Source organism: Gallus gallus, chromosome 18, assembly GCF_016699485.2.
Source record: "Gallus gallus isolate bGalGal1 chromosome 18, bGalGal1.mat.broiler.GRCg7b, whole genome shotgun sequence".
NCBI lineage: Eukaryota > Metazoa > Chordata > Aves > Galliformes > Phasianidae > Gallus > Gallus gallus.
In genome coordinates this window covers 7,505,599-7,518,084 of record NC_052549.1, presented here as the reverse complement: position 1 = coordinate 7,518,084, position 12,486 = coordinate 7,505,599, and the positions used below count along the sequence as shown (strand labels likewise).

The 12,486-nt window shown below is 42.2% G+C and overlaps 2 protein-coding genes across 10 annotated transcripts; one reads left to right on the top strand and one right to left on the bottom strand.

Moving 5' to 3' along the window:
* The first annotated feature begins 906 nt into the window (after nucleotides 1–906).
* POLG2 (DNA polymerase gamma 2, accessory subunit) lies at nucleotides 907–6,217 on the top strand. Its single transcript, XM_415670.8, has 8 exons — nucleotides 907–1,421; nucleotides 1,870–1,996; nucleotides 2,145–2,250; nucleotides 2,613–2,786; nucleotides 3,243–3,383; nucleotides 4,369–4,449; nucleotides 5,028–5,128; nucleotides 6,017–6,217. The coding sequence occupies exons 1-8, from the start codon at nucleotides 923–925 to the stop codon at nucleotides 6,180–6,182; spliced, it is 1,395 nt and encodes a 464-aa protein (XP_415670.2). The 5' UTR covers nucleotides 907–922; the 3' UTR covers nucleotides 6,183–6,217.
* On the bottom strand, nucleotides 2,841–12,088 carry MILR1 (mast cell immunoglobulin like receptor 1). 9 transcript variants are annotated; one of them, XR_006931752.1, is made up of 11 exons: nucleotides 12,015–12,088; nucleotides 11,862–11,940; nucleotides 10,806–10,850; nucleotides 9,672–9,959; nucleotides 9,001–9,285; nucleotides 8,388–8,501; nucleotides 7,891–7,980; nucleotides 7,325–7,381; nucleotides 6,949–7,005; nucleotides 5,961–6,086; nucleotides 5,272–5,684 (listed from the first exon to the last, which is right to left on the bottom strand). XR_006931752.1 is itself a non-coding variant. In XM_004946186.5 (9 exons), exons 1-9 carry the CDS (start codon nucleotides 11,971–11,973, stop codon nucleotides 6,061–6,063), a joined length of 1,074 nt encoding a protein of 357 aa, XP_004946243.2. In that variant the 5' UTR covers nucleotides 11,974–12,088; the 3' UTR covers nucleotides 5,272–6,060. The 9 variants fall into 9 exon arrangements, 4 of the variants coding, with proteins under 4 accessions (XP_004946243.2, XP_004946242.3, XP_015135406.2 ...); XR_005840709.2 differs by lacking the exon at nucleotides 5,272–5,684 and adding an exon at nucleotides 2,841–3,919 and having other exon boundaries at nucleotides 11,862–12,088; XR_003071157.3 differs by lacking the exon at nucleotides 5,272–5,684 and adding an exon at nucleotides 2,841–3,871 and having other exon boundaries at nucleotides 11,862–12,088.
* Between the last annotated feature and the right edge of the window lie 398 nt (nucleotides 12,089–12,486).

Here is a 12,486-nt window from a genome sequence, read left to right as displayed (position 1 = left end):
GGGTTACTCGGCCTGCATGGCTGAGGGGGTTTGTTTTCCCTATTAAAGGCACAGCATTCCTCGTACCCTCAGTGTTTGCACTTAAGCTTTCTTAGTTCTCAGTAATGGAAACGGAGTTGGGCTTTGGCGGTGAGAGCAGCCCTGGGTCAGGCTCCAAGTGCTGTTCTCCTCTGCCCCACTGCCCTACTAACGCTCGTCTCCGCGCAGCCCCGTGGGCCCGGCTGTGCTTAAACACGCGCTGCTGATGCTCCCGACTCGCTGAGCCGTAACATCCGCGAGCCCTTCGCTGCTGCCGCCCCGCAGCGGCGTCTCCTCGCTCAGCTCCGCCCTCTGGCAGCGCTACAAAGCCGTGATTAAGCGTGTGTGGAATTTTCCACTGCTGCAGCGCGGCCGGGCTGCTCGCTGCGCGCGTCGCTTTCCCCGCCCCGAGAGCTGCCGTGCTGCGGAACGTTGCATTTCCTCTGCAGCGTTAACCCTTCCTCAGCAGGAAGGCACGCGTTGCTCCGCAGCACGCAGAGCGCGGTACGGCCGCTCTGAGGAGATCTACGTTGTGTTAGCTTTTTTTTTCCTTTGCAGACTCCCCGTGGCGCTCTGAGCACCTCTGCGGGCACGACGGCCGAGAGCCGGGCTCCTCTATTTCACCGTAACCGCCCACGGGCGACGGGCAGCGAGGGGAAGGCGAAGTGCCGCCCCTTGGCAGCCGCAGGGCGGGGCCCCACACAGCCGGAGCGGACGAAGGCCGCGAGGCGGCAGTCGGCGCGTGGCCCTCAGGCGAGACAGCGCGCATGCGCGCCTCCCCAGCCCCCTCGGCCGCGTGCAGGGCCGCGCGCCACCCCCGTTTCCTGCGCGCGCGGCAGGTGGCGCGTGCGCGGTGCTCGCGGCGCCCCCCTCAGTCCCCTCAGCCGTGAGGGCGGTGGGGAAGATGGCGCTGGGCTGCCGCCAGGGGTGCCGTCTGCGCAGCCCGGTTCGCCTCAGGCGGCGGCCGTTCGCCGCCCAGGGGCTGGAGGCTGGGCCTCCGGCACGGCCCTACGCGGCGGCCGGCGACGAGGCGGCGAGCGGGCAGGAGGAGCTGCTGCTGGAGGTGTGCCGGAGGCGGCATTTCTTGCGGGGCGACCCGGAGCCGCGGGCCCAGAGCGCGCAACTCCGCTTCGGGCCGCTGGGCGTGGCGCTGCGCGGCAACCTGGCGGCGCTGTGGTGGGACGCGGTGTTGGCCCGCCGGGAACAGGTGTTCGCGGTGGATTCCCCGCTGCACGGCTGCCCCTCCGCTGGCGCCCCGCAGACTCAGGGCGCTCTGCGGCTGCTGCACTCGGAAACGCTGCGCGAAGCTCTCCAGAGCGGGGGCTGCAGCCGGGAGCCCGGCGGTGCGGCTCTGCAAGAAGCGCTGGGCAGCGCAGGAGTGCTTCGCGAGAGCCTGCTGCCCGGTACGTCCCTCGGCACAGCCACGTCAGCGCGGGGGCGAGGCGGAGCTCCGGAGAGCTCGGGATGCCCGAGCCGTTCCCAGCTGCCTTCAGAGGAGCGCGTTCTCTGTTTGTGGCAATGCGCTGGGAGGGTCTCATTGCTGCCGTCTGTACGCGGCCCTGTCGAGGAGCCGAGCAGCAATGTCAGCGTGCGCTTTACACTTTGCCCTGCAATGAGGGGGTAGGCCGCTGAAGTCACAGTAGCCACAGGTACAGCCTGTGAGCTGCTGAGCTCGTGTCCACAGAACACAAAATATAGCTTGATGCTATAAGTATAAGCAGTATGTAGCAGTGGGGTCTTAAATCATCATTACTGCCTTCATTTTCTCTTGTGGATAAACTAATGTACTGTGATCACTTCTGCTGTAGTTAAAATACCTTGTGGCTGCTGCAATTATTTGTCTTCTGGCAGGTGCTTTGGCACAGTATGTCAGCTGCTTAGAATTTGTGAACAAGAGACTGCCCTGTGGCCTTGCTGAAGTTGGAGTATGTTTTCACTCTATTCCAGGAAGTGAACAACACAATGAAAAGCTTAGAAGGTAGCTAATAAAGAGTGATAAATCCCCTTTCATACCTAAACAAAGTGTGCATAGTTGTTTCAAGCTGGATTACTCTTGAAAACCATTTCTTGCTTCTTTCCTGTTGTTTTTGAAGGAGTTAACTTGCTGACCTTGCTATTGTTTAAAGAATAGGCGAAAGGACGACATCGTTACTTACGTGGTTTAGCTCTCCCAGAACTGCAGGACAGTGGCTCGATTATTGGTTCCGTCAGAGACTGCAATGGTGGAGAAAGGTAACAGTGGTGTGCATGTGGCCAGTTTTGGCCAGCTCCTTTGTTTTTTCAGAGAGGGGAAATGGGCACCCTGATAGATTTTTTGATACGTTGTCAGTTCTTGTAACTGAAATACATACATTTCTTGCAAGAAACTTAAGATCATGACAAAGCCATGAAGTGGTTTGTGATGCACTTGCAGAAAGGCAAAGGTTTAGAGATAAAAGTGTTGTGAAACAAAGGAAGTGATTTGCGTTTCAATTTATGAAAAAAAAGATAAAATTGCTGTGAACCAACAGCTTCTGTTGACATCACAGATGTGCTTTTTGTAGTTAATACAGCATTCACAATAGTAGAACACCTCCTGTATCTTTGATTTTCAGTTTGCGGTGGGCCCATCCAATTTCAGCAGCAGTGACTTTCAGGATGAAGAAGGAAGACGGGGATTTAATTTGCATTATGAGTTTCCTTGGGGGACGGAAACAGTAGAAACATTGAAAAACCTTGGTGACACTGAACTGTTACAGATGTACCCAGGGGATAGATCGAAATTACTGGTAAGCATCACCTCACTGTATTGAGAATCTTTTACGATAAAGATGAGAGAAACGTTTTATTTGCTGATCCAATTGTTTATTGTGTGACCATTTTTCTTTTATGGTGAAATTGATATGCTGCTATCGGACCTTCATTGGCAGGTGTTATTTTCAGAAGAAGACAGAATAATGATGCTACATTGTTTATGCATGAAGCTATTTCTTGGAAATTAGCAGTGAGCAGTACTGTTCTTCTCTTTGTTACAAACTAATTGAGTTACTGTTACATGTTAAGGTTGCCAGTAACTTTAAAATGCAGCTGATTGTAAGATATGTCTGAATATAAGGATACTTGAGCTCAGTGCCTCTTTATACATGTAAAATAAAAAAAAAGACCCTCTGAAGCAGTCTTGCAGGTATCCACCCCATCATGGTTGGTTGGTGGCTTTTATGATTTATTTATTTTTTCCTCATCAGGGCCGAGATGGAAGGAAGAGTGTTATTCCTCATGTTCTGTCTGTGAGTGGAAATCTGGACCAAGGAGCATTAGCTTATCTCTTTGATTCTCTCCAGCTGGCTGAGAATCCACTGACAACAAAGAAAAATTCACAGAGAAAGGTAACTAGTGAAAGGGAGAATGGGTGATGGAGGGAAGGGATGTGCTTAAGTATGGGGCCTGAATGGCAAAAATCACATCGTAGGTCAGCAGAGATCATTGTGTCTGTGAAAGCAAGCAGCAAAGTGCTTTTGTTGTTTGAGAGTGCTGTGTTGAGTGCAAACCTAATAATCCATAGAGAAGGTGATAAATTCAGTCACCTTTCTTCCATGTCTCTGTCCCTTGTTCCCTTCCCCAAGGGGTGCAGGCAGAACAGTTTTCACTACGAGCAATAGACTGGGCACATGGGACTACTTCTGTAGTCCTTTTTACCCACATAAACATTTTTTCTCTCATTCAGAGATCACTTTTTCTTTCATACCTTCTCTCCCACGAGTAGTAAGCTTTTGCCATGTAAGTAGTGTAATTGAGGGGAATTGGAATGCAGTTGCTTTGAGAGGGAGAGAAAATGCTGGCGGAAACTGTCTCTTCCAGCAGAGTTCGGGGGTTTCTGAGAAGAGCAGAAAAGCTGGATTACAGATAGCAGTGAGGCATTTTCCTGCAACGAACATCATTAATCCTACTTTTACTGTGGTTTTCTGGAGTTAGAGTGCTAGCATTCACACAATGCTTGCTAATCAAACAGGTGTTTGTCTTTAAGAATAGGCAGTAGGCTGGGTAGTGGGTGTCTAGTGGGCTCTTTGATCTCTCCAGTCCCACTAGAGCTCTGCTAACAGATCTTCATCTCTTCTGGGACTCAGCCAGAATGGTAACTTACATTGTGCTTACCTAGCTGGCATATGTATCGCGTATCTGAAATATGGCTTGCTTTTTTCTAGTTCAGGATTTTGAGCTGTAAGAACAATTCTGTGTATTTAGAACCTTTAGTAGCAAAGCTGCTTCATTTCAGTGAAAAGTTTTCTAATGACTTTATAATATTTTGTAGTTCTGTTTGAACGTTCATACTAACCACGCTTAGTAATCGCTTGCTTTTTGTGAAATTATTAGGTACTTAAACTTCATCCTTGTTTAACACCTATCAAAGTGGCTTTGGATGTAGGGAAGGGTCCAACAACAGAGCTGCGACAGGTATGTTGTGAGAACACATTTTAATGCATGGTGCTAACTTCGCATGTGGCTTTCAGTTGAAAGGCACTGTTTATGTTGGTGAAAGTCACACTGCTATTTCAGTTCTGAGATTCATGTTTGCACGTATTTCATAATGCTTCCTCCACAGTGAGCTTGTGAGTCGCGGCTGAAGGAGTACAGTGGGGAAGCAGATGCTGTCTTTGCTTTAACACACTTTTTAGTACTGTTAGTAAGTTCGAATTTGTTTCATGAAAACAATAAGTAAAATAAATAACAAAATCCCTCTCAGGTTCTTAATCTTTCGTAGTTATCTTAACTTGTGGATTGCATCTTCAGATTTTAAGGTTGTTTTTTTTTCTTCAAGCCAATCATTAGGCCAGTCACCACAGAAGGGAGGAAACTGATGTGTCTTTTAAATAAAAGTTGAGATTTAATTGCCAAACAGCTTTCCACTATGAGATCATTTCAGCCAGTGAATTTACACCAACTGGGAATGCTAATATTGCAAATAATAGAGTTTGGTTCATTTCTAGATCCTCAAAATAGTTCTTTTTACTTTTTTTCTTAAATAAACACAGGTTTGCCAAGGATTGTTCAATGAACTATCAGAAAATAGAATTGCTGTATGGCCCGGTTATCTTGAAACCACGCAAGTATCTCTGGAGCAGCTTTACACAAAGTAAGGAGAAACATTTTTTAGTAAGCTAAGGTGCAAAGGTGAAGGGTGATTTTCTCTGAACTAGCAAAAATGTGCTTTTTTCAGTAAGAAGTTACTGAGTGCAGTACCCACATAAATAAAGGCATATGTTCTGAACTAAAAACTCAGGTTCTGTTGATTTTTATTAGAAGGAGCAATGCTTGTTCATTTTAAGAATTGAATGAAACATTGGCCTTTCACACTTTTTCCAGGGTTGTTGTTTGAATTGTGAGATCCCTTTTAGAGACTCTCCTATGAAAGTAGATTTCCTAAGATGAGTCATAAACTTGCAGAACTGTCCTGTCTTCCTCTTTTTTGCATCTGGACCAGTTCTGTGTTCTGTTCTCAAGTGCTGCTTCAGCTGGCACGCCATGTCTAGTTCTGAACTTAGAAGTTCCTCAAGTCTAAATGATGTATGTGCAGGAATTATTTAAGCAAATAAAAAACAGTATTCCAGTTGAACTCTTCCTACATGATTTGTGGATCAGCAATACGTTTTGAACTCATATCCATTGATCTTGAGCATATTGATGAATAACTTTTTTTCCACAGAGAAAATGCGTATGAAAAACAGATACAATGATTGATTCATGTACAGTAGCCTTCAAAGTCTGGCTATTAAATAACAGAATAATCACTTCTATAAAAGTACTCTTACAATAGGTCATTAAATAACAATTAATGTACTACAGTAATGTAATAATTTTAAAGAAACATAGTCAGGAGAGCAAGCAATGTTCATAAGAAAATGAGTGTCTTGACACAACTTAGTGTGTTGTAGCCGAAATAAATACGTTCAGGTTACAATACATACCTTATCTAAAATTTCATACATCAAAAGCAGTAATGGATGTGATCTTTTCATTGCAGGTATGATGAGATGGGTGTTCTCTTCATGATCTTGATAAGTGATTCTACTCTGGAGAATGGAGTGGTCCAGCTGAGAAGCAGAGACACTACCATGAAGGAAATGATGCACATCTCTAGGTTGAAAGACTTTTTAACTAAGTATATAGCATCGGCTAAAAATGTATAAACTTAAATATATCTAATAAAAGTAACTTTTGTAAATGTCTGTGCCTGAAATGATTTCAAGGGTCACAGATTTAGCCATTTTGCAAAGAGTTCTGCTAAAACTTAATAACGTATCAGTTTTCTGTCAAATCTATGTCTTCCAGGTTACCTGAAAGAGAGAGACAGACTTGTCCCTCTGCAGCAGGGCTAACCATAGTGTCTTTCTCATCTTCAATTTTAATCTCTCTCTCTTTGGTTTTACTTCACTCTGAAAACTGAGAAACTGCTATGGGTAACAGCAGATACAAAAGTCAGATATGGATATCTTCTAGCATGTGCCTTGGAGGACAACAAAGTTGAAATAATTTCTTGTAATGACTAAAGACTTTTGATTAATTTGTGCTCATATGCAGTCCAGTTTTTATTTCAGGCATAATGGTTAGATGCACGGGAGATTCACTCTTATCCTGGCAGTGACTCCACTGTGCTTGTGGCCATTAAAAATAAACAAAAGGACAAGAAACTATTGTTTATTTAGCAGGATTGCTATTTGTTTCTTCGTAATTCCAATCTACCCGTTAGGCTTTTTTTTTTTAATAACCATAGTATTGCTTAAGGATTTTTCTTAGTGGTAGACAACTAACTGTGTGATCTGGTAAATAAATTTAGGCCAGGCAGTCAGTATCTAAAGATTATCTCTGAGCAGATGTGATGGTACTTATAAATATGTGAGAACTGAAAGATTCTTGAAAAATATGTAATAGAGTTAATTATACAGGCCATGTTACCTTGTGCTCCTTCTCCGACCAGGACCTCTGAATAGATGGTAGCACATGCTCTGTTCTCTGTGAAAAGAGTAAAATAATTCATGAGTTTTTTTTTGTTTGTTTTTTGTTTTCTTAGTAAAGATACACAGCAGAAGAATCAATACACCATCAGCAACTTGGTTGCTCATAACATCTCCTGCATGGTTCCAAAATTAAGCTGTTGAATCTTTCCCCCTCTAGTTCAGATAAAGTTATCTTAATATATTTTCCATGGTAAGTTAGCAGTTTCAGCTACTATTCACCTCTACTCTCTGCTGTTCCAACCCTCATCTTCCCCCCCACCCCAAACACATTTATGCACATTAGATATTCCATTGCTAAAAAATAAGGTTTTCACCTTGTTCATCTCTTCTAATAACAGAGAGGTTCACGCATGCTTCTGGTTGAATTGGCTCTGGATTAAAGATGAACAGTGGTTAACTCAGTTACAAATGGTTGAACTTTGAACAGAATGCAGGAGCTATGTCTTGTTTTTTTACAAGCTGCAACTTGCTTGTAGCCTGTTTTTGGCTCTTAATTGATGGGCACTGCACTTCTGGTTTACTTATTCTCCTCTATTTTTCTTTTCCTCTGTAATGGCTGTTCCTATCCTCTCTGTAAGTTACCAAATGCAGTTCTCCATTTTATTTCTGTTCATGGTAGATTTTGGCATGGAACTTTAGTGCATTTAACCAGCTGTGGTTTTGGCTGCATGGCAGACAGTGCCCAATAGGTGGATGCTGAGTTGGGTCTGCCATGGCATGGTCAGTAGGAGTACTAATAACTCAGCAGCTGTTCCCTTCTGCTGTTTCTGCAGTGTGCAAAGGAACTGGTCCATACTAGCTGTGCATAGTACAAGAACATTCTTAAACCAAACTCCTGCATTTAAGTTTTGTGGCTATATGGAGAGTGACGTGAACTTGCCAATCTCTGCGTATGTGACGTAGTCTTCTGACTCTTCTACTTTCTCTTTTGAAGTATGGCCAGTTGAGGACCTAGTAGGTGTAAATTTTTCTGCAAAAACAAAACAAAAGCCAACCACATGCGTGTATCAATTTCTTAGATGTGGTTTTACAGTTCCATGTTATTTTTGAATACTTTAGTATTGATTATGAAAACAACATCTTTCCTTAAGAGAAGCATTTTTAATAGAATTTCTTTACTAGAAACAAGAACACCCATTTCCTTTCAGTATTTGTCTTAATTTAGCTATTTCTTTGCTTCTCTCATTTCATGCCTGCCATTGAAAAATGTCAGTAGAAGTCTTACACTGAATGTCTTTATCCCAGTCTGGTTAAAAGGAGAGCTAACAACCTCCTAAACTGCCAAGACTATAACTCGTAACATGTTTGCACACTAGAACGTACTGAAGACATAAACCAGAACCTCTAGAAAGTGAAACAGACATTCAAATAACTCACTTGCTTTATATAAAGGAATTATGAAGAATGGAATTGCCAGAGCAAATCCTATTGCTAACAGTAGCAAGGTCAGTCCAAGGCAAATGATAAGGGGTTGAGAATTGCTTCTCTCCTCTGGAAAAAAAAAAAAAAAGTGATTATGTAAGGAAATGTTATTTTGTATTCAAAGTATTTTCTGCCAGCTAAAGTCACGACTTTGTATTTCTTTCAGCTTTTGGTTTAGCTGTGGTTAACAGAAATACTCAGAGTGCAAATTGCACACAACAGCCACAGCTGAAGGAGGGGAGGATGCTGTTGTCAATGACCCTCTCTTTCATAGAAATCAGAGAGAAAAGGGAAACAAGGCAGAGCGACATGGACCAGGGATCTCTTCTAAAAGTGAGTCTTTTACACTCATCCTTCAGAGTCACTTCTACTACCACTATCTAGGCTGCATGTTATTGTCTTTTAGCATTAATTTAAAAGTAACTCAGTTTTTAAAATTATTGTTAAAATAATTATACTTCAAGCATTACATTGCAGGAATAACGTTTCTGGGTAAGTAGTTGCATTCATACTATATTCTGTCCTTGGTTGTTTATTGGCAGTAGTATAGTGTGTGATACATGCATACCTGCTAATGTGAAATTGAAACCGTTGCTGTATTTTGTCTTATTGTGAAAGCAGTTTTCAGCTTTGCATTTATACATTCCAAAGTCATTGGAGGATTTGATAAGTACAGAAATCACTGCTGCTTCCCTGTTCTGCATCTTCACCGGGGGTTGGATGCTTTGTCTGTCTTTGAAGAATGTGTATGTGATAGGGAGAGAGCCATTCTCCGAGAGACAAGACAAGGTCACGTTTTGGCCTTTCTTTGCTTGAGAATTGGGTGAGCTCAGCACTGGTTTGGAAACTGGCTCTGTAAAATACAAACCACAGCAACAAAAAGAACCTGAAAAGACTTCAGCGCTGATTACAGGACAAACTCCAAAGCAAGACTCTGAATTAAGCAGCAATATTAGAGAAAGAGATGCCTATAAAGGATGAATCATTCAGTGGGACCTACCAGAACAGCACTGCTGGCTCCTGAGGGAACTGTAGCAGTTCGCAGCAGCTCCATCATCAAGGAGGTATATTTTTACTAGATCAGGTTTGCCAAAGCCCCATCCAACCTGACTTTTAACATTTCCAATGCTGGGGCATTCTCTGGGCAACCTGTTCCAGTGCCTCACTGCCTTTGTTGTGGGAAAATTTCTTGTATCCAATAAAGTAAAATGTGCTGAAAATTAATACAGCAAGACATACCTTTAAGTGTAAAGTTGAGACTTCTGCTGTATTTTTCACTGTTGGAGATTTCATTCTGAGCTTTGCACTTGTATTCACCCACATCACTGGCAGAATTGATAGTTAAGTTAAACAAAACTGGAGTCAAGTCTGTCCTATTTAAAGCAGATAGCTTCTGACGGTTTTTAAATAGTGTATATCTGACAGGAGGAGATCCAGAGTCCAAGTGACAGGAGAGGCTTACTTCCTGCTTCATCACTACTTCCAAAGTACCATGAAGAGGTGTGAGCATGGGGTTGGAAAGGATCTCTGGAAGGAAGAAACTTGTGTGTGAGTTCACCTGTCATCCACAAATCCCCCAGGTTATTCCCAAAGCATGCTGACGTTTAGGCTATACTTAATTCTATTGAAATAGATGTTTATTTTTTTCCTACGTTTCCTACTTCCAGTAACAGCCACCACAATTTCATGTTTTTTGTTATCAATGTGGAGTTTCAAACACTTGATGAAAAATGCATGCCTTCATGTATAAGAGAGCACATGCACACAAAGCCAACAGATGTGTCTAGGTGAACCAAAGAAAAACTTCTGAACTACAGCGACAATTAAAATAATTGAAGAATAAAAGAGAAACATTATGGGGTGTTGATTGTAGGAGAAAGTAATTCATATGCTAGTAAAGAGGCAGCATGTGCACCTAAAAGTGAAAACAGCATTTTGTCTGTGACCGCGTGTAAACAGGCAGAGTTAATCTCACATAAGACTGAACTTTTGTCTTCTCTGACTTTCAAATAGTAACAATGGGAGCTTTGATTTTGTATCAAATTATTTTGCTTTTATGAGATAACACTAATGCGTATCTAAGAAGAACTTGCCATGTCTTTTTATATAAATTGGAAATAAATCAGACTAAGATAAATTCCATCTCTTCTAGAGGGGGAAAAGCCATCTTTATCTTCAAGCAATTTTGAATGTACATAGAAGTGTACATTAGTAAAGATAAAGTTAGTTTTGTATAGAAGCTTGCAAAACATCTCAGTGCCACCAGGGGCAAAAGATTTAGTCTTACACAAAGACTCTTGTCACTTAAAATATCTTCCCCTTTTTTTTATTGATTTCAGCCCATGTCCCAAAACTGAAAAAAAAAGAACCTACCTCTGTAGTCTGCAGTCGCATTCTGAATCTGCTGAGTGGATTGAGCTAGAAGAAGGGAAGAAAACTTTAAGACAGGAAATGGTGGTTCTTATTTAGAAATATTTGTAATATATGCAATGAATGCCCTTGGCTTACAGTAAGGAAACAGCAGAAGTATGAAATAAAACATTTTTTTTTTCCCAAAATGAAGCTGGCACAAGGTGGCTGTTGGAGTTGCGCTAAAGAGATCTTATAGGAGTGGCTCTAGTGGTTGAGGAAGTCCTAAATATGGAAATAGCACTGATCTTTGCTGCTGATATTTGCGTAAAGATTTATGTTCAGCCTATGATGGTCATCTTAGAGTTGTGCACAGAAATAAAAAAGAAGAAAAGAGAGAGGAAGAGCAGTTTGCAGTATGACCGGATGTTAATGGAGAGTTGTTCTTAGATGTAGCTAATGTAATCAACTTTTTCATGTTTGAGAGCTGTGTAATAGAACTGTGCTTCCATGTAGTATACAAGAAATATTATTATACATTTTTTTTAGTATTGTTCTTACAAAAGAATGAGATCACCAATTCATATCTCAGAGTCACACATTTGCTGGAGAGAATGCAAGAGATCCTCTGGTAGCATGTGACTGAGGCTAAGGGAGGATGTGGTTACCATTTTTTGTCAGCACTCCCATACTAAAAAAAAATGACAAAAAAAATATAGTACTTAATTCATGGGACTTTTAGGATGATAAGAAGTATTGCTGGAGAACTGGCTCATTAAGAAAACATCATATATTAACCTATGAGGAAGTAAGATCTCACACTAAAAGGTACAGATCTCATCACAAACTTGGGGTCAATGTCACTGTACAACAGATTCATCGCTAATTTGATCATCTAATCACTAATACAAAGCTACTATTTTAAACTTTCAGCAAGTAGGTGTTCATAATTCATCATCCTGTGCCTCTGGGCATAGTGAATCTTTAGCTATTGTTCCATGGCATAAACTAGTATTTTGTTTTCATAGAATCAGTTTTGGTCAGTTCTATTAGTATAGGTGAAAAAGCCATTGCTTTTACCTCTCCATGAGTCTGTCCTTTGATTCTTCTTTCTTTGATATCGTTTTCGGCTTGAGGCCCAATGGTCAGAACTGAGAGTCTGGACATGAGGAAATATTAGTTGCAAATTCATAGGCAGCCCAGAATTGTTAAAGTCCCCAGGTCAGAGCTTACATTCAGCAGAGCAGTGTCTTGGTTGCTCTGCTGCTCCCTGTGTTCCTAACGTATACAACGGTAATGTTGTCTGTGTATATGTATAGGAAATGCCTTTGGAAGAACTCCAGGCCCTGCCCATGTGAAAAAGGAACTAGAAATGCAGTGAATGTCTTAAACAGCTACTGTGCATCTTGTCTTATTTCTTATCAGTTCTCCCATCTCTGGAGGCAACAAGCCTGGTGTGCTGCAACACCGAAACATTTCCTCACAACTTTCTTCTTCTTTTTTTAAAAATATTTAATTTCCTTTAAGTCAGTCTTCATCCCTGCCTGCACTTCTTATGTGGAAATGATGACAATTAACCACAAGACAAATATTTATTTTGCAGCTGGCAGGAAGCATGTGTAGAAATGCAGGTGTCGAGAGAGGAACTTGGGAGCATTTGTGCATTTTCCTGTTGCAGCAAGACGTTCTTTGTCCCAGCACAGCA